The 21713-nt window shown below is 36.6% G+C and overlaps 1 protein-coding gene across 5 annotated transcripts in view; it reads right to left on the bottom strand.

Annotated features, from left to right (window-relative positions):
* Positions 1 to 21713, bottom strand: part of LOC110297693 (solute carrier organic anion transporter family member 6A1-like) — a 109145-nt gene that overhangs the window by 2035 nt on the left and 85397 nt on the right. For 2 of the 5 annotated variants that reach the window (XM_021166614.1, XM_021166623.1), the window contains exons 10-12: positions 17641 to 17828; positions 9594 to 9658; positions 7372 to 7509 (exon numbers count right to left, since the gene is read on the bottom strand). In XM_021166614.1, the coding sequence (XP_021022273.1) occupies positions 7372 to 7509; positions 9594 to 9658; positions 17641 to 17828 (391 nt within the window). Of the gene's footprint in view, positions 1 to 7371; positions 7510 to 9593; positions 9659 to 17640; positions 17829 to 21713 lie in introns of those variants that run through there. The other 3 variants (XM_021166641.1, XM_021166632.1, XM_021166649.1) reach the window with 2 other exon arrangements.

The raw sequence follows: 21713 nt of genomic DNA, 5'->3' as shown, positions 1-21713 counted from the left end.
CCCTCCCCTCCTCCTCCCCCCCATAGATAGTCTCTGCTCATCAAGATCCACTATGCTTGTCTGGGAACCTCTCTTCCCTCTCTCCTATAACCCCGGGGCTTCAGGGAGTGGCCCCAAGGCCTCCAGGTTGGGATGCCCCTTGTCCACCTCCTGAAGAGGTAGGTGGTCAGTAGCTTGGATGCCCACCCAGGTCTGAGTCGAAAGCATGTGGCAGCCCTCCCATTGTGGCAGCTCTCCCACGTCCACCTGTCTAGAGCATAGGTGGAACTCTGGCGACGCGTGGGCATTCCTTTCCCCCTCCTTCCCCTGGGCCCCCCTTTTAGTTCCTACAGAAGATCGTAGTGTAGTGGTAGATCTGCCCAATCTAGGCTTGCAGGATGTAATCATATGAACTGAGTCGTGTTTTCATTTCTGGGGCATATTTGGGAGGAGATTTACTGCAACAGGAAGCATAAAGTTTGAGAAAAGAATGAGAAATTATTTAAAATAAACCTAGTATCTCTTCCAAGAAGAGGGGTATGCTAGTAAAAAATGGATCTGACCACAGTGGAAAAAAATCTAGACAATATACTAAATTTTTCCATGTTTAATAACTAAAGAAATAAGGAATTAACTTCCAAAGGAAGGGAAAATTTCATGACAGTGACATGGAGTACATTTTCCACAGCAGATGGGAGCAAGAGGCAGAAAACCACACTTTCACACAAGAAGTACCTGTGAGAGAACAGAGCATTCTGTTGTAATCTTACAAAGCCTGACCTGGAATGATTGCATAGAACAAAGTCCAAAGAAATACCAAGAGTTGTGCTTAATATTGAGAGGGCAATATTCAAACAATCAAATAGTAATGATATGCCGTGGGCAGCACTGGCTGTTTTTATTCAGAATTTTAGACTAGTAAAGACTTGGAAATTTTATAGCCTGGTCAGGAAAGAGCAAAACCACGTTTGAAAGAACAAAATGTAAGTGTGGCCCAGTAAGCACTTGCTAATGAGATTTATGTGACTCTGTATAAGTGGACAGTTTTGGATCAGAACAATGAAGAAAGGCCTACAGGACATTCCAGAACTCCTTAAAGATGCCCTTGGCACCAGAAATGGACTTCCTGCCCAGGGAAAGTTTCTTTCCTTGCTGTCAAGTGAGTACCACAAAAATAGTCATGGCTCAGTCTTCAGTATCAGAACTCACATGGACAGCAGATCTTACTAAGTGGTCATAGTTGTCCAGGGAAGCAAAATGCAAGTGTGGGGTTACTGACAGCTTCAACAAAATTTTCATAGGAAGTCCTGTAGACCAAACTGAAATGTGGTACAAGCCTATACAGAATTCGCTTAATGGTGCTATGGGAAGTTGAGCTTTGGAAGTGGACCTGCAAATGGGACAATAGATAATCAGAGCAGTTAAAAATATTCTACTGTATCAGATATAGTTATAGATAATTTCAAAGCCAAACCAAAATAAAAACTCTGGGTCCTAAAGGATTATCAACATCACAGGGCAAAGGTTGCTTGAGAGGCCACCCTTCATTACAATTTTTTCAAGATGTCAGGTTTGGAGCTTTAAGACTCTATCTTCTATGCTGGATTTCAACTTTTGTTCTGGCTTCAGTCCTAATCTCCACTTCCTGACATCTTCCTTTGGACTACTGATGTATATCCTGTGCTTGTCACACTGCTAACTTGTAGACATGTTACTTTTTAAAACATCAGCTCATAGATGAAAGTGCTTTCTATGTGTCCCAGGTGAACCTGTGGACTTAGTATTTTGCAGTGACGTTGCAGGGTCCTTGGCACTATGAGGATCTGATTATTACGTTTTATATTAGGAGAAGGTCATAGATCTTGGAAGCCAGGGATGGATTGCTACACATTGGATATTTATGTAGTGGAAGCTTGACTGTACTATATTAATACACTGGTGATGAGTCTTATAAGAGGTCTTCCACAGTGGGACAGTCAGAAAACACCACAGGTAAGGATTTTACAAGTCATTGATCTTGATTACTTCCCATTGTAGCAACAAGCTATGGATATTCTAACTTCCTGTCTCACAATGTGGTACTTCTCTAACAGACAGGTCCCAGACATTATATCGAGGACTATGATCTGATAGTCAAGCAAAAAGTTCTTTTTATAATTTAATCCTATTTGGAATTTGAAACTCCCAGGCTATGGACTACCAAGATTCAAATATTTTTTTAAGCAATTGAAAATGTAATAGTAATACATGCAATATCTATCTAATTTATCCATATTTTCAAAAGAAACATTTTCCTTGTTTTTGGATAAGAAAAGTTTCTGCCGTGTAACGTCATTATCCATTCATCAGTTGGGGAGATTCGTGTACAGTGTTTTTGACATTTCAAGATGGTGACTAAAAGATCCTATAGCTCTTCTTCACTATCTCATATTCTCTTTGCTTTGTGTTTCCTTGACTGGATTATTTTTAATAACTTGCCATCTGACATATCAGATTGTTTCTGTGCATGTGTGAACCAGCCTCTGAAATTATACTTATTAACTCAGTTCCTGTGTTGTTACCTTCAAATTTCTATTTTTTTCTCATTTTCTGATTGATTTTATTTTTGCTGAATTTAAGTTCTTTTTCATATTCTCTTTTCTGATTGCATCTCTTGTTTAATATCTATACAGTAGAAATACACCAATGGAGTACACTCCAATGTGTAAATACCACTAACTGCACTCATTAACACAAACATGCACACATACAGCATTACTTTCTGTTTCAACATTCTGATATCAATTCATTTAAATCACATTCACTATTCATGACTTTTATGCACATATATTTTAACAAATTCACACATTCATCTTGTGTGGAGTCCATCATTCTCCAACTGTTAGATAAAATATCTGAATTAGCATAATTCTAATTTTCCTTCTTTCTTAGCAGATATGTTGTCAGTTTAATCCAATGATTTTTCATGAAGTTCTTATGTTTATTTGCATTTTATTTAAAAGAAGCATTCAGTGATACGTCTCAACAATATCTGGACATCAATTCTCTAATACTTTTGAGAGATTTTCAATAAGTTAACGTGGAATAATGTAAATCATGTCTAATCAAAACGGAAGAAACTTTCAAGTTTAGTCTTCAGAGAGATAATAGTTTTTTGATGATGCTATTTACAGCTTGCCTAAGTTTGGGTTTTATTTTTATGAAGAACACTATGACCATTTCAACTCTTATAAAGGAAAACATTTAATTTTGGATGGCTTACATTTTCAGAATATTAGTCCATGATTATCCTGGTGGGAAGCATGGAAGCATGCAGGCAGAGATGGTCATGTAGATGGAGCTGAGCACTGTACATCTTGATCCACATGCATAAGAAGGAAACTCTGTGCCACACTGGACAAAGCTTTAGCATAGAAGACCTTAAAGCCCACCTCACAGTGATACATTTCTTCCAGCATGGCCACAATTATTCCAATAATGCCATACCTCCTAATAGTGTAACTTCTTATGGGTCAAGTATTCAAACATGTGGATCTATGGTATCATACCACTTCGTTTCAATTCCTAGCCTCAATAGGCTTGTAGATGGATTATAATGCAAAATAAATTCTTCAGTTCCTATAATCTATCACAGTCTCAACACTGTTTAAAATCGAAAGTTCCAAGTGTCTTCTGAGATTCACACAATTTCTTAACAGTAACCTTTTGTAACATGAAAATCAAAAGGCAGATCTCATACTTCCAACACAGCACAGGATATACACTACTGTTCCAAAAGGAGCACACACACACACACGCACACGCACACGCACACACACAAATCAAAAACCAACCAAACAAAACCCAGCTTGGCAAACTATGAACTCTGCATCTCTGTGTCTAATGTCAAAGTGCTATTCAAATCACCTTTCAGCTTTATTAATTGCAACACACATCCTTCTTTTGGGTTGAATTCATTCCCCATGTTTAGCTCTCTTTGGCAGGTATCCAATGGATCTGTCATCTCTAACAATTTGGGGTGTCCATGAAGGGACACCCTTGACACAGTCCTTGTGTTAGCAATTTTCTTAGTCACAGAGAAAGATTCCATAACCTCTTTCTTTATTCTTGCTTCTAAAGATAGAACCATGTGTCCAAAGATGCAAATTTCTGCTATTGGCTGGAGCTTTAACATGGTCCCCCTCATTCAATTCTATATTCACCAACTTTCTGTTTTTGATTGCTTCCTTTATTTCCTAGACTCAACTGTCCTGAAATTTCATTGGTAGTCTAGGCTGACCATAACTCAGATATCTGCATGCCTTTGTCCCCTGAGTGCTGCAATTAACAGCATGTATTTCCATGCCTAGACCTAAGCTGCTCTTTAATTCCTTTATTATTATTATTAATATTATTATTATTATTATTATTATCATCATCATCATTATATATTTTATTTACATTTAAAATTGTATCCCCTTTCCTCATTATTTCTAATAATCCCCCTATCTCATCCTTCTTCATCCCTACTAACCCACCCACTCATGCTTCCCTGTCTTGGCATTTCCCTACACTGGGGCATTGAGCTTTCAGAAGATCAAGGTCCTCTCTTCTCATTGATGTCCCACAAGGCCATCCTCTGCTACATGCTAGAGCCTAAAATCTCTCCATGTGTACTCTTTGGTTGGTAGTTCAGTCTCTGGAAGCTCTGAGTGTATGGTTGGTTCATATTGTTCCTGCTATGGGGCTGCAAACCCCTTCAGCTCCTTAGGTCCTTTCTCTAGCTCCTCCACTGGGAATCCTGTGTTCAGTCCAATTGAGGGCTGTAATCATCCACTTCTGTATTTGTGAGGCACTGGCAGGCCCTCTCAGGAGACAGTTATATCAGGCTTCTGTTAGCAAGCACTTGTTGGCATCCACAATCGTGTCTGTGTTTGGTAACTGTATATGGGATGGATCCCCAGGTGGGACAGTCATTGGATGGCCTTTCCTTCAGTTTCTGCTCCAAACTTTGTCTCTGTATCTCCTCCCATGGGTATTTTGTTCCCACTTCTAAGAAGGACTGAAGTATCCACAATGTGGTTTTCCTTCTAGAGCTTCATATGGTCTGAGAATTGTATCTTGGGTAATCCAAAATTCTGGGCTAATATCCACTTATCAGTAAGTGTATATCATGTGTGTTCTTTTGTGATTGGGTTACTTCACTCAGAGTGATATTTTAATTGCATCCATTTGCCTAAGAACTTCATGCATTCATCGTTTTTTAATAGCTGAATAGTACTCCATTGTGTACTATTGTAAATGTATCACAATTTCTGTATTCAATTATCTGTTGAAGGGCATCTGGGTTCTTTCCAGCCTCTGGCTATTATACATAAGGCTGCTTTAAACATAGTGGAGCATGTGTCCCTATTACATGTTGGAGCATCTTCTGGGTATATTCCCAGGAGTGGTATAGTTGGGTCCTCAGCTATGTCCAATTTTCTGAGGAACTGCCAAACTGATTTTCAGAGTAGTTTGCAATCCCACCAGAAGTGGAGGAGTGTTTCTTTTTCTCCACATTCTTACCAGCATCTTCTGTCACCCGAGGTTTTGATTTTAGCCATTCTGACTGGTGTGAGTTGGAATCTCAGAGTTGTTTTGATTTGCATTTCCCTGATGACTAAGGATGTTGAAAATTTCTTTAGGTGCTTTTCAGCCATTCGGTATTCCTCAATAGAGAATTCTTTGCTTAGCTCTGTACTCCATTTTTTCATAGGGTTATTTGGTTCACTAGAATTCCTGAGTTCTTTGTATATATTGGATATTAGCCCTCTATCTGATATAGTGTTGGTAAATCCAATCTTTTCCCAATTTGTTGGTTGCCATTTTGTCCTATTGACAGCATCCTTTGCTTTATAGAAGGTTTGCAATTTTATGAGGTCCCATTTGCCAATTCTTGATCTTAGAGTACAAGCTCTTGGTGTATCTATTTCCCACTGGATGGCTTTAGCTCCTTTGTCAAAGATCAAAGTATGTGGGTTCATTTCTGTGTCTTCACTTCTATTCCACTAATCTATCTGCCTGTCACTGTATCAGTACCATGCAGTTTTCTTTTTTTTAAATCACAATTGCTCTGTAGTCCAGCTTGAGGTCAGGATTGTGTGATGGGATCTTGCCCTGATGTCCCAAATCCCTTCATTCCACATAAAGTCTTTAATATGTTTAGCTTCTTGAACATGAGATTTTACTCCTTTGTGCTTCCTGGTGCCCGTTTTCTCCATACGTTTTGTAATTTTCCTTGTTCCTTTTCATCAAACTGTTCTTCATATTAGTGAACCACAAGGCAGCCTACCCTAGGCTGTTTGAGATTTTATTTTCCATGAAATTAATCTAAACATCTTCACTTTAACCTCAGGAAGACTCTTCAGACAAGGGTAAGAGCAGCCACATTGTGCACCCTAATATAACCAGAATGATCTCTAGACAACATACTAACATCTTTCTCCTCTGAAACTTGAGCCCAGCACCCAGAAGTTCAAATCACACTCAGCACCACTGTCTTCTATGTTCTTATTACTGTGGCCTATTGTTCTCAGTTAAAATGCCCTCCAAAGCTTTCCCAACCCATAAGACCAAACCCACATTCCTCCAATTCAAAACATGGCCAGGCTTATCATGCCATACTCTATTCCCTTGTACAAACTTCTATCTTAGGATGTTACTGGTGGGAAGAGACACTACAGTAATTCTTATAAAAGAAAATATTTACCTAGGATAGGCTTACACTGTCAGAGATTTGGTCCATTTATGTGATCATGAGAAGACATGCTGGAGTGTAGGCAGACGTGGTGATGGAACATAAATTGAGAGTTTTGCGTCTTGATGTGCAGGCTAGAGGTGACAGTATGCCACACTGGGCATGTAGATTGAGCATAGGAGTACTTTAGCTTCCCTCCACAGTAACATATTTTCTATAAAAGTTCCACCACTACTTTTAAATGCCACACTTCTTAGCATTGTCACTCCCTATGTGCCAAGCATTCAAACAGATGAATGTGTGTATGTAGGGGAGTGATACCTGTTCAAACCACCAAACAGATATAATAGTTTTGTTCAAATTTATCTAATATTTAACATTTACTCTCAAAAAGCTCATAGAGAAAATAAATGTACATGCAAATTAGTAATCACACTAAATTCATAATAATTATCACACATGTTTTAAAAGTATAAAATAAATCTAGAGGGCATTTAACAGAAAAAATATATGCATTTACATAACTTCTGTATTACAAATTCATAAAATTATTCCTATATGATTATATGTCTTTAGTTATCAAAGTACTTATTCATAGTTATTACCCTGGTATAAACAATTAAAAAATTTAAAATCAACTTTTTATATAAATTTATACAATTCACATCACTTACATGTTCCTACAAATGTGTAGACCAATTGTTTCCCTTTATAGATCCAACAATGTACTTTAATTCCACATTCATCAATGTCCCAAAAACTACAACATAAAGCTGATGTTTCTGCAAAATATATTGGTGCAGGGACAGATCCTATAAAAGAAGTCAATGATTAGAAGTACTTCCCAAAAAAACAGGATGAGAATAATTTCTTTTCAAGAAACACACACACACATGCGCACACACTCATGATCCTCTAAAGAAACTATTTAAAATTCTGCAAAAGTCTCTTACCTACTTAGTAATCAATATCCTGATGCTTGCATTCATACCAATGAGCATTGTACTTTGTAATGATTTTAGAATTCTGTTCATACTGTTGTTTACAAGATATCATAAAGTAGGTTTTTGCATTTTCAGGAAATATTTAGCAGACATATTTACAATATACTATTTGCTTTTTTTTACTCCCACTATCTTTAACTACAGATAACTATGAGATTTTTAATGAGCAAAAATGACTTAATACAATTATCTGATTGCATTCTCTTGTCTATGTCACATGAGAATGCTTTTCTTATTTCGGGGAAATATATTCCAAGTATCTCCAGGGGATGTTTGAAACTGTATGTTGCATCAACCTGTCTATACATATGAAAACACAAACAACCCCCACACTGCCATCCCCTCCACTTGGGGTTCGTGTGTGTGTATGAGTGTGTATGTATGTTAAATGTGGTTCAATATGCTGCTATCAATTAAAATACATTTTCTTTTCATATCTTTTATTTTAATTTAGCTTAAAAGCATGTGATATTATAAATCTATCATTCTTTGTTTTGATAGACTCATCCTCTATTTCTCCTCCCTTCATCTCTTTCCCATTCTTTTAAGACCACAGCATCCAGTATTTCCCTCTGTGTTTTCATATCACATGAGTTTCATCATTCTCGTTCATGAACTTTTACTCACACTGCAAGATTTTTGCTGCCCATGTAACTTCTTCACGAAGACTTCATTCTCTCTAAGGCTTCCCTGGCCCTTTTGCTGCTCTATTATTTCACTCCCTGCCTGAACCCTTCTGTTCCCTACATTCTCCCTCACTACTTTCATTTCACCTACATTATGCCACTCCTCCTCCCCAAATGCATCCTATCAAGCAATGGGCCATTTCTAGTTTCAATGAGTACTTTGGATTACCTACAAATGATCAGAAGCTAGGATTCACATTTGAAAAAGAACATTTAGAATTATATCATTGGACATAAGTGACCTCACTCAATTTAATTCCTTTGGTTATATCCATTTTCTTGCAAGTTTCTCAATGTCACTTTTTCATTACTGGTATAACAAGAATGATATAACAGTGTTATGTGGTAAGAATTATTTCAGAGTTTTAACATATATGCTCTACATATGTAAATAATACTCTCCATAAACCCAGGTAATATTAAATGAAAATCTCAGTGTCAAACACAGTTTTCCTCTCTGTTGGTTATTGGTCAGGGAGGCTATGGAGGCACTTGAAACAATATGGACTATGGCCATTGATAATAGTACCACCACATCTATATGATTAGACCTGATTACTGAAGATACTGCACACTTTGGTTACAGGACACAGAGAAAACAACCTTGAAATCTTTCTGCTGACTAATTTTCATAGAGCTAGGTGAGCTATGCAGGCTGATGGAGAAAAGTTGGGTATTATTCATGGCCAGATCCAACTACAGTACAAAGATTTCAGGCAGGTAGTGCTCGTGGTGCAATAGTGGCAAGATTGGTTATATGGACAACCAATTCCTTTCTTATTGAACTGTAGAACTACTCTGCAAGAGGAAGTTTATGAGTACTAATATGAAAATATTTCAGAGTACACAATTCTTATGGCAACCCACCAGCATACAACAACAAATATAATATTACATCGAATACGGGGATATTTTATATAATCTATCTAATCAGTGTAATTTTTGTGCAATGATGAAGAAACTTCAACTCCAAAAGCAAGGCTTCAGCTAACACAATATAATTTATACCTATTTTGTTTAATTGGATGGCTTTTATTTTATGTAATTTCTTTATGTATTTACTTTAGCTTCTACATATTTCAGAGCAATTTCATATTCATTTTTGTATCACTTTACACTATTATTAATTGAAGTTTAAATATACATGAAAATTTACATGTCAAAGATGAACAATTTTGTACATTGAATATAGCTGAAAACACATACCAATGAATCTCCAAACTGTAAACATAACACCCAGGCTGATTGAATTCCAGCTGGTAGGTACACTTCTGAAAGCAAACAGCAATGATCTTACCTGTGAGTGTCACATGCTAGGTTTATGTTTTTAAATGTATATGTCATACTTAATTTATACTACAAATATTTAGCTGGTTGACAAGAGTTCAATTTGGCCTATGAACACAGAGGATATCTATCCATTTACCTATTATTTAACATGACTAAAAACTCAAATGATGAAATTTTTTTTTCCATAGGAAAGAACTTTATGCATCAAATCTGCCTGAGCCACCTTTTCCTGAAACAACTCAGGTCTGTCTAGCTCTCACATTTACTTTCCTCCCTTTACCAGGTATGGAATTGCTTAGAGTCCGTTTCAGCATTGTTAAGTCCACTCTGCATTTTCCTAGTTTGTTGTTTCTGGCGGATTCTACACTCCATAAATTGTATCAGTAAGCCTACACTTAACATTCTGGCCTTCAGTTGAGTTCTAACTAAATGGCTCTTTGAATGAAGGAGAGAGCTTAAGTCCACTCTTTACCTTCAGGCTTCTCTCCATGGTTACTTGGGGGGAGTGAGTTCTACAGAAGGTTGTCTTCCTTACAAGGGTACCTCTCTCACCCTCACTCCCTGCAGAGCATGGGGCTGCATACCATACTATGGAATGGCATTCCTTACATCCAGCCTACATTTGGTTACTTTATTCAACTTTACTTGAATTGTCCTAATTTCTGGGTTTCCCCTCTTTCATGTGGTACACTTATTATATTCACAACTCCTAATTAAAATAAATGAACAAATAACTTTACATCATTTAAAAGAGGAGACACTCACCCACACGGATGGAAACAAGTCTAATTTGTCAAGCCATACACAGAAACACATCATTAATGGTAGCTAAGGCTTGTTGGGAAGACTAAAGTTCAGCAGGAGCAGATGAAATGGTAAAAAGAGAAACCCTGTCTCAAAAAACCAAACCCAAAACAAACCAAAACAAAAAAAAACCAAAACCAAAACAAAACAAAACAAAAAACCAAAACCAAACCAAAACATAAAAAAAGGAAAAATCTAAAATCTATTATGTACATTCATGAGTAAAAGTTAAGATGTTTTTATTTCGATATTTTTTACAAGATAATGTTTCACAGATTTTTAAAAATTTATTTAGTGCCCTCTGATTACAGAGCCCCCCAGGCTGTCTTGTGTAGCTCTCCTCTCTGGGCTATCCAGTCACAGCACACCCAAGTACATTCTCTCTCACTGAATCCCCAAAAGACTCTTTAGTTAGAGGAAGCTGAACCAAGGCAGGCACACTAGTCAGAGATAGACGTTGTTCCACTTGTTAGGGGATGAACATGAAGACCAAGCTTTACTTCTGCTACAAATATGTAGGGGCCTAGGTCCAGGCTCTACATGCTCTTTGGTTAGTGGTTCAGTCTTTGAAACCCCACAGACCCAGGTTAGTTGACTCTGTAGTTCTTCTTTTGGTGTTCTTTGTCTTTCCAGCTTTCTAACTTCCACTCTTCCACTGTATTTCTGATTGAAGACGTCAAATATTTGTTTAAGAAGCAAAAGAAATTAGATCTGCATTTTAAATCAACACCTTATGCTTTGTGACAAATATGTATCAATTTTTATTTTTTCTACATACAGACGAGCAGTTAGACCACATTATTTATTGAATATACTGTCTTTTGTCCATTGTATATTTTTGACTTCTTTGTCAAAGATCAAGTGTGCATAAAAGTGTGGGTTTATTTCAGGATCTTCAATTCTAATCCACTGATCAACCTGCCTGTCTGTGTACCAATCCTTCTAATCCACGGATCGACCGGCCTGTCTGTGTACCAATCCCATGCAGGTTTTATCACTACTGCTTTATGGTATTGCTTGAGGTCAGAGATGATGTTTCCTCCAGAATTTCTTGAATTGTTTAGAATTGTTTTCCCTAACTTGGAGTTTTATTTTTCCATATGAAATTGAGAATTACTTTTTCCATGTCTGTGAAAAGTTGTGTTGGAACTTTGATAGGGACTGAGTTGAATCTGTAGATTGCTTTTGGTTGAATAGCCATTTTTACTATGTTATTCCTACCAACATTAGCATTGGAGATCTCTCCATTTTCTGAGGTCTTTGATTTCTTTCTTAAGTGGATTGAAATTCTTGTCACACAGATCTTTCACTTATTTGGCTGGAGTTACCCCAAGATATATTTTTTTTTATTATTTATGCCTATTGTGAAGGCTGTTATTTCCATATTTTCTTTCTCAGCCCATTTAGTATTTGTATAAAGGTCTGCTACCAATTTGAGTTAATTATATATCCATCCACCTTGCTGAATTTCTTTATCAGGTAGAAATTTCTGGGTTCACTTATTTGTACTATTATGCCATCTTCAAATCGTGATACTTTGACTTTTTTTTTTTTTTGTCAATTTCTAACCTCTTGATTTCCTGTTGTTGCCATATTGCTCTATCTAGAATTTCAAGTACTATATCGAATAGGTGTGTGGAGAGCACAAGTGGATCAAGAACCTCAACATAAAACCAGGTACACTGAATATAATAGAAGAGAATGTGGAAAAGAACCCTGAACTCATTGCCATAGGGGCAAATTTCCTAAACAGATGCCAATGACTCAGGTTCTAAGAATTGATAAATGAGACCTCATGAGACTGAAAAGTTTCTGTAAGGCGAAAGACACAGTCTATCAGACAAATATGCAACCTACATATTGGGAAAAAAATCTTCACTAACCCTACATCTGATAGAGGGCTAGTATACAAAATATATGAAGAACTCAAAAAACTCACCTCCAGAAAACAAACAACCCAATCAAAAAATGTGTATAGTGCTAACCAAAGAATTCACAACAGAGGAATCTTGAGAGGTTGAGAAATAATTAAAGCAATGTTCAAAATCCCTAGTCATCAGGAAATTACAAATCAAAATGACTCTGAGTTTCTACCTTACACCAATCAGAATGGCTGAGATAAAAATCTCAAGTGGGAGCATGCTGATGAGGGGTGGAGAAAAGGAACACTCCTTTATTGCTTATGGGATTGGAAACTTGTACAGCCATTCTGGAAATCAGCCTGAGGTTCCTCAGAACACTGTAAATAGATCTACCTGAAGACCCAGCTATACTACTCTTGAGCACATATCCAAATGATGCCACACCATACAACAGGGGCATGTGCTCCACTCTGGTAATGGCAGCCTTATCTGTGATACCCAGAAGCCGGAAATAGCTTAGATGTCCTACCACTGAAAGGATAAAGAAAATGTAGTTCATTTACACGATGGAATAGTATTCATCTGTTAAGAACGAGAATGTCATGATTTTTTCAGGCAAATGAATTGAACTAGAAAATATCAGCCTTTGTGAGGTAACTCACAACACAAAAGGACATGCATGTTATATAATCAATAACAACTGGATCTTAACCAAAAATGTACAGAGTTCCTAGGATACAATCCACAGAACTCAAGATGGTTAACAAACAGAAGGGCCCAAGTTAGGATGTTAAATCCCAACTGGAAGGGAGAAGAAAACAATCAAGGGAGGCAGAGAGAGGGAGGGATGTGCGTGGGAGAGAGGGGAGGGAGAGGGGAAAAGGGGAAACATTATCAGGTATGGTTTGCAAGGGTGAGGGGGAGAGATAGGAAGAAGACCTGAGGGCAAGTACAATTAACAGAAGAAATACACAAACTTGATGGGGAGGGTGTTGGGATGTAGTGATAACTTCTGGAATGAACCAGAGACCTGGGAGGTGAGCGATTCTCAGGACTGAAAGGGAGGGGCTTTACATGAAATGCCAACAGCAGAGAACTTGTAGAGTCTCCCTCCAGGAGAAAGGCAGGACATCAAATGGAGGAATGGGGTTGCCATCCCACAGTCAAAAATTCTGACCCAGAATTGTTCCTGTCTCAAAGCATGGACAAAAATGGAGAAGAGACTGAGGGAAATGTGGTTCAGTGACTGGCCCAACATCTCAAGGGGAGGTTTCAAGGCCTGACACTATTACTGATGCTGTCTGTAATGAGCTTACAGACAGGAGCTTAATATGGCTATCCTCTCAGGGGCCCAACAAACAGCAGATAGATCTGACTGAGACAGATGCAGATACTTACATGCAACCTGTGGACTGAAGATTGGACCCCTGTGGTTGAATTAGGGAAAGGCTGAGAGAGAAGGTAAGGAAAATGGGAGTGGGTGGGAGAGCATGTGGGGGACTTTTGGGATAGCATTGGAAATGTAAATGAAATAAATACCCAATTATAAAAAATATGAAAAAAAAGAAGCTAAGGAAGAGGGTGACCCATAGGAAGACCAGCAGTCTCAACTAACCAGGACCCCTGAGATCTCTCAGAAACTGAGCCACCAATCAGGCATCATAAATGAGCTGGTCTAAGGTACTCGACACTTATATAGCTAGGACGGTCTGGCTTTGCCTCAGTGAGGGAAGAAAGGACTAACCCTCAAGAGAAACTTGAGGCCCCATGGAAATTAATAAAAAAGCAATGAAACAAAGGAAAAAAACAGCACCATGTCATGTCCCTTCACTATTTATTTCCTTGTGCTAAAACTGTAAACATTATCAAAAATGATTGATTTCTAAAATTCAACATTACTATTTATGATTAATAGTTTCATAACTCATGCCTCTATCTTTCAGAATTTTGAATATAAAATGAATGCATACCTAGGGGAGCAAAACAAGACAAAACACAGCTGCAAACCTTCATGTGTGTATGTACACCTGGCCTCTTTTACTGACATATACCCTCTCCTTTATCTCTTCTACTTGTCTCAAAATCTATTAAAAGTTAACACCCTAATTACCTTTTAATTCTTGTAACATTTATGTAATTAATTAAAACTACCTGTCTGAATTATCCTGCTCGTCATGGATTGCAAACTATCTTCATTGATTGTAGTTGACAACATATTCCTATTCAAAATTTCTTTCATTTTGTTTTTCTTTATTAAAAACTATTTTTTGTATAGGGACTTATCTCAGTATGTAGCCCTGGCTCACCAGAAAAGCATTGTGTAGAACAGGTTGGCTTTGAACTAAAAAATATCCACCTTTCCTTTTCTCAAGTGGTCTGTTTATAGAGATACACTGCCATGCCCTGCAGTTGCTTTCCTTTTTATTATATATACCAATTGCACAAAATAACGGCTTCTGAGTATCCAATGTACTCACTTTCTGTTCTATGTATTTACTTATTTATTTTTATAGGCAGTCTCAGGCTTCCTAGGATGGCAACAAAGGCCCTTTGTTTCCAAGTTTGACCTTGAACTCCTCATCCTCCAGCAGCAACTTTGTAAATTCTGGGATTAGAGGCATCTACCACCACTTTCTAGTTCTTGTAATGCTGAACATCACGCCCAAGGCTTTGTGAATATTCAGTAATTACTCTCCAAACAGCACTAGAGTTGAGCCTCCACTTTGTTCTACTTGTTTTGTGTGACTCTTGTTTTCTTAGGACCTGAAGATGCATCATTACTATATTTATTGAGATTGCAGTAAAATGTAATACAGGCCCTTTTAGTAATAAACCTCCCATCTGCAAGTGACTTTTGTTTTGGATCTAAAATTTGTGTCTAAAGTCTTTTGTTAAGTCATTTGACCCAATATAAGGCTTCAAAATGACAAGATATATTCTCTATTGATGTGGAAAACTACAGTTATTTCCTGTGTGTGATAATAAACTTTCTTCTGAAATTCTCCTACTTTAAATGAATTCTAATGCCATCCCTAGGATTCTGAGATTTCATGAAATGTCATGCTTTAAAAGATTATATGTTCATTTACTGAACACTTTTTCCTGTAATATTGAATATTATTTTATCAGAGAAGTTCTGAGCATATTCCTTGCCTTCTGTGTCATCAGTTCCAGAGATACTCAGACTTGTCTTCTTATACTCAGCCCTGATCCCAAAACATTCATCTCANAGGAGGAACCTTATACTCTGATCAGAATTATATGCAGAAAATTCATGACATCTGTAAATTCTGAGGTGTTCTTCACATTTCTTCTTCTTTTCTTTTCAACANAAGTCACTGAATAACCTAGACTGGCTTCAAACACACAATGTTCCAGCTTTAGTATTCAGTGTTGAGATTAACAGTTATGTCACGTTTGTTTTTTGTTCCTTAGAAACATTATTGTGAACATAGTAGCTGAAATTCCAGTATAGCTTCAATTTGTATAGATGTAATTTTAACTTTTTCTGTTTTATCATCTCATAATTTACAAAATATATGTGTGTGAAGGCATACTATGTTTTATTACTTTTTTTAATCATTAAGAAGCTGAAGACTCAAAGTCACATTTCAGGAATATAATTCTCTCTCTGCTGAGAACATTTATTAGATATTTCATATCTACTTTAATGAAATCACATTATTTACTAATAATGTGTGTGTGTGAGTATGTGTATGTGTGTCTGTGTGTATGTGTTTGCGTTTTGTTAGTCAGAGGTGGAGAGAGAGAGAGAGGGAGAAGGAAGGAGAGAGAGATGGTATAGTTCTGAGGTCAGAAGAAACATTTCAAGATATGGTATTTTTCCATCTGCCATGTGAGTTCTCAGGGATTGAGCTCAGGTTCTCAGACTTGGTATCAAGTGTCTTTACTCACTGAGATATTTTATCAACTCACTTATGGGTTCTTTTTCATTTTTCTTCCTGAATTTTATATTTACATTAAAAGAAATGCTCTTTTAGTTGCCAAAATGGGAAGCCTGAATAGGATTCTAAATGTCTCCATATCTCAACAAGGTTATAACTCTCACCCTTTTAACACCACCTTTTCAAATCACCAGATACTAATGAAATTAACTTTAAATGTGACTTTTTCACCCTCAGTTTCTCTTTTCTCCACTTCCCCCACTTGAACCTTTTTTTTTTCTATACTATGTTAAAACTACTCTATTTAGATGCACATCTGACTCCAGCCCAAGCCCTGGATAGGCTGGGGCAGAAGGGTCATGTGTTTGAGGCCATCTTGGGTTGTACAGCAAGACCTTATCCACCAAAACCAATACAAAATCAAATACTTCAACTACAGCAATGTAGAGGATAAAACACAGCATGTACCTCTCCAATTTTCCTATTTTTGTAGAGGAAATTAATTTTGCACATTACGTGTTACGATCAAACCCTCCACTATTTTCCCTCCCCTCCAGTTCCTTCTTAACTCTACCTCGTGTTTTTTTTGTTTGTTTGTTTGTTTTGTTTTTTTTTAAATTAAACTATGTATTTGTTTGGATAATCCACAATTTCTGTCTCTATATTCACTGCACAACTGAGAACATGTCAGAAGTAAGCTATTGATTATCTTCTTGTTGTTGGTCAGTCTTTACTGGATAGTCAGGCCACTGACATCCTTGATAACCACTCAACAGATTTAGTTTAGAATAATGCTCTTTTATTATGTATCTAGAGAAAAAACAGGTGGGTAGTTGGGCTAAACATATTCTGGACACTCAAGTGACAAATTTTGTGTAATTTAAGAAAATGCAACTCTAAAAGTTACTGTGGTCCTTTGTTGTTGACACTTACGATTTCTCATGACCCAGCTGTTAATGTAGAATTATAGTTAAATAAACACACTAATAAGTCAAATTTACACTCACATCTATGTGACAATTAAAAAAAATTGATTATGGATTCTACAAGGTAAATATAAGTTTTCTTTTAAAGTTAAGTTTTTTCTGGTGCATAGATACCTACATTTGCTATGTAGTTAGAGAGCTTTATATGAGACTCTAAAATTTGTTGCATTTTTAAATTAAAGTGACAATAAATGTAGCATCTATACACATTATGCAAAAAAGACCAAGTAAAATATGTAAAAGAAAAAATTATACATATACATAAATTTTAACAATATGAATATTTTCTCTATATTTTTACTATAATAAAACACAGGAAATCATTTGCTATACTAATTTGAAGTATTTCTAAAGGCATCATTTTTATCTATTAACTTTTCAATAATTACAAAAATTACATACTTACTCCATGATAATTATGAAGGTAGGTATACCACAGAGATTAGAAAAAATGGTTGCAGAAAAGAAAAAGGCAAAAAATAAAGGTAATGAAAGACATTTTGTATTACATGTTCCAAAAATAGCATCAATATATTGACCTTCATCATCAGCAGTTGTCAATCCTTGTATAATGCAAGAACAATTGTAGTATACCTATTAACATCGAAAATAAAAATAGTATTTCAGAAACATCCGGCATATAATAGCCTTATCATTATGAGAGTAAAAATTAAATAAATATTCAAGAGACATTTCCGAGGGTTTTGTTTCCTATTGCTTTTATAAATTTTTTATTTAGTGATATTAAATTTCAATCATTTAATTTCTCCTTCCTTTTTTCTTCTCAAAGCCTTTATGTTCATATTTCAAATTAATAGCCTCTTTTCTGTTTTATATCCTGTTACATACACATGTATATATATTTATACATACATATATGTAAATATATATTTACACACACACACACTCATATATATATAACTTGCTCAGTCTGTATATTTTATGTACTGTTTTGGGCTGATCATTTGGTATTGGATAACCATTTTGGTGTGCTCTTAATGGAGAACTCTATTACTCTTGTTCTCAGTATTCCTTTAAGGAGATTCTGCTACATAGCCTGGATGAATATTCTCATGCTAAACCTGCTCTACATTACTTATAAATTGAAAATTCTGAGATATTTTACTTGCCAGTAAATTACATGTAGGTGTTTGTGGGTATACAATTGTAAATAAAGCAGGTGTCTACAAATTTTAGAAATATTAGTCCCTTATGTAAGTTTCATTATTATTGGATGTCAATATATAGTAAAGGCAATTAAAGGTAATAAAATTATTCATTTCATTAATTAATTACATTTTATCTGAGATTTGAAGTATCAACATTAATATGACCATTATGAAAGACTGTGTAATTATGTTAAATATTTGTTTTGTGTATAATCATGATCACATTGATTTTTACTAAGCAGAGTAGAAACATTTTATCAGAGATCAAATTTTGTAAGAGCATTGAGAAACAATTGTAATCCAAACATTGGAGAGGAACAAACACACATAGCATGCATGAACGCAGGTAAACATGCACACATGCAAACATGCAAACACACACACACACACACACACACACACACACACACACACACACACACACACACACACACACACACACACACACACACACACACGACCTATTACCCCGCTAACCCCAGGTGAAAATAGGCCATCATTGAGATTCTTCCAACCAAACAAAAGGGACATATATATTTAGTGAAGAATTCTACAAGACTATCAAAGAGACGTCAACTCCCATACTCCTCATATTATTGCCCAAAATGGAAATGGAAGGGACATAGACAAATTCATTTCTTTGAGTCTAGAGATATCCTGATAACAAAATCAAATAAAGACTCAAGAAAGAAAGGAAGAAAATTTGACATCAATTTTTCTTGTGCAGATAGACATAAAAGTACTCAATAAAATACTTGCAAACTAAATTCAAGAATACATTAAAATGAATAAATATCATGATCAACTAGCCTTCATCCCACAGATGTGAGTATGGTTGGACAAATCTCACTAAATGCCTAAAATACTTCACAAAATCCAACACTCTTTATAACAAAAGATTTAGAGAGTTTGAGGATAAAAGAGACATACCTAAATAAAACAAAGACAATTTATAGCAAGCCTATAGCCAACATCAGATTAAATGGACAGAAATTCAAAGCAATTGCAATAGAATCAGGAATAAGACCAGGTTGTGCACTCTCTTCTGAGTTATTCAATAGAATAACTAGAGCAATAATTCATAGAAGGAGATCAAGGTATTACAAATTATAAAGGATGAAGTCAAAGTATATGTATTTACAGATGATATGAAGTATATGTCAGAAATCTGAAAAATTCCCCTAGCAAATTTCTATAGTTTGATAAACAATTTCAGCATAATACCTGGGTACAAAATTAATGAAGAGCCCTCCTATGTCCAAAATGACAAATAGGCTGAGAAAAAAATCAGGGAGTTAACACCTTAAATTAGCCACAAACACTATTACCTATCTATCTATCTATCTATCTATCTATCTATCTATCTATCTATCTATCTATCTATCTATCTATCTATATGAAAATTTTATTAGTTATTTTCTTTTTTCCAATTTTTATTGGGTATTTTCTTCATTTACCTTTCAAATGCTATCCCGAAAGTCCCCTATACCCTCCCCCATCCAACTCCCCTACACACCCACTCCCACTTCTTGGCTCTGGTGTTTTCCCTGTACTGGGGCATATAAAGTTTCCGAGAACAAGGGGCCTCTCTTCCCAATGATGGCCAACAAGGCCATCTTCTGCTACATATGCAGCTAGAAACACAAGCTCTGGGGGTACTGGTTAGTTCATATTGTTGTTCCACCAAAGGGTTGCAGACCCCTTCAGCTCCTTGGGTACTTTCTCTAGCTGCTCCATTGGGGGCCCTGTGTTCCATCCAATAGCTGACTGTGAGGAATCACTTCTGTGTTTGCCAGGCACTGGTATAGCCTTACAAGAGACAGCTATATCAGGGTCCTTTCAGAAAAATCTTGCTGGCATATGCAATAGTGTCTGGGTTTGGTGGCTGATTATGGGATGGATTCCCGGGTGGGGCGGTCTCTGGATGATCCATCCTTTCGTCTCAGCTCCAAACTTTGTCTCTGTAACTCCTTCCATGGGTGTTTTGTTCCCTATTCTAAGAAGGGGCGAAGTTTTCACATTTTGGTCTTTGTTCTTGAGTTTCATGTTTTGCAAATTGTATCTTGGGTGTTCTAAGTTTCTGGGCCAATATCCACTTATCAGTGAGTCAATATCATGTGAATTCTTTTGTGATTGGGTTACCTCACTCAGGATGATACCCTCCAGATCCATCCACTTGCTTAGGAATTTCATAAATTCATTGTTTTTAATAGCTGAATAGTACTCCATTGTGTAAATGTACTACATTTTCTGTATCCATTCCTCTGTTGAGGGACATCTGGGTTCTTTCCAGCTTCTGGCTATTATAAATAAGGATGCTATGAACATAGTGGAGCATGTGTTCTTATTACCAGTTAGAACATCTTCTGGATATATGCCCAGGAGAGGTATTGCTGGATTCTCTAGTAGTACTATGTCCACTTTTCTGAGGATCCGCCAGACTGATTTCCAGAGTGGTTCTACCATCTTGCAATCCCACCAATGGAGTAATGTTCCTCTTTCTCCACATCCTTGCTAGCATCTGTTGTCACCTGAATTTTTGATCTTAGCCATTCTGACTGGTGTGAGGTGGAATCTAAGGGTTGTGTTGTTTTGCATTTCCATGATGATTAAGGATATTGAACATTTTTTCAGGTCCTTCTCAGCCATTCTGTATTCCTCAGTTGAGAATTCTTTGTTTAGCTCTGTGCCCCATTTTTTAATGGCATTATTTGATTTTCTGGAGTCCATCTTCTTGAGTTATTTATATATATTGGATCTTAGTCTCCTATCTGATTTAGGATTGGTACAGATCCTTTCCCAAATCTGTTGGTGACATTTTTGTCTTATTGACAGTGTCTTTTGCCTTACGGAAGCTTTGCAATTTTATGAGGTTCTATTTGTCGATTCTTGATCTTACAGCACAAGCCATTGCTGTTCTATTCAGGAATTTTCCCCCTGTGCCCATATCTTCGAGGTTTTTCCCCACTTTCTCTTCTATACGTTTCAGTGTCTCTGGTTTTATGTGGAGTTCCTTGATCCACTTAGATTTGACCTTAGTACAAGGAGATAAGAAAGGATCAATTCACATTATTCTACATGATAACTGCCAGTTGTGCCAGCACCATTTGATGAAAATGCTTTTTACCACTGGATGGTTTTAGCTCCCTTGTAAAAGATCAAGTGACCATAGGTGTGTGGGTTCATTTCTGGGTCTTCAATTCTATTCCATTGGTCTACCTGTCTGTTGCTATACCAGTACCATACTGTTTGTTTGTTTGTTTTTTATCATCACAATTGCTCTGTAGTAGAGCTTTAGGTCAGGCATGGT

The sequence above is a fragment of the Mus caroli genome, chromosome 1 (genome assembly GCF_900094665.2).
Source record: "Mus caroli chromosome 1, CAROLI_EIJ_v1.1, whole genome shotgun sequence".
NCBI lineage: Eukaryota > Metazoa > Chordata > Mammalia > Rodentia > Muridae > Mus > Mus caroli.
Note: the sequence above shows the minus strand (reverse complement) of the source record. Positions and strands in the feature narration are given on the sequence as shown.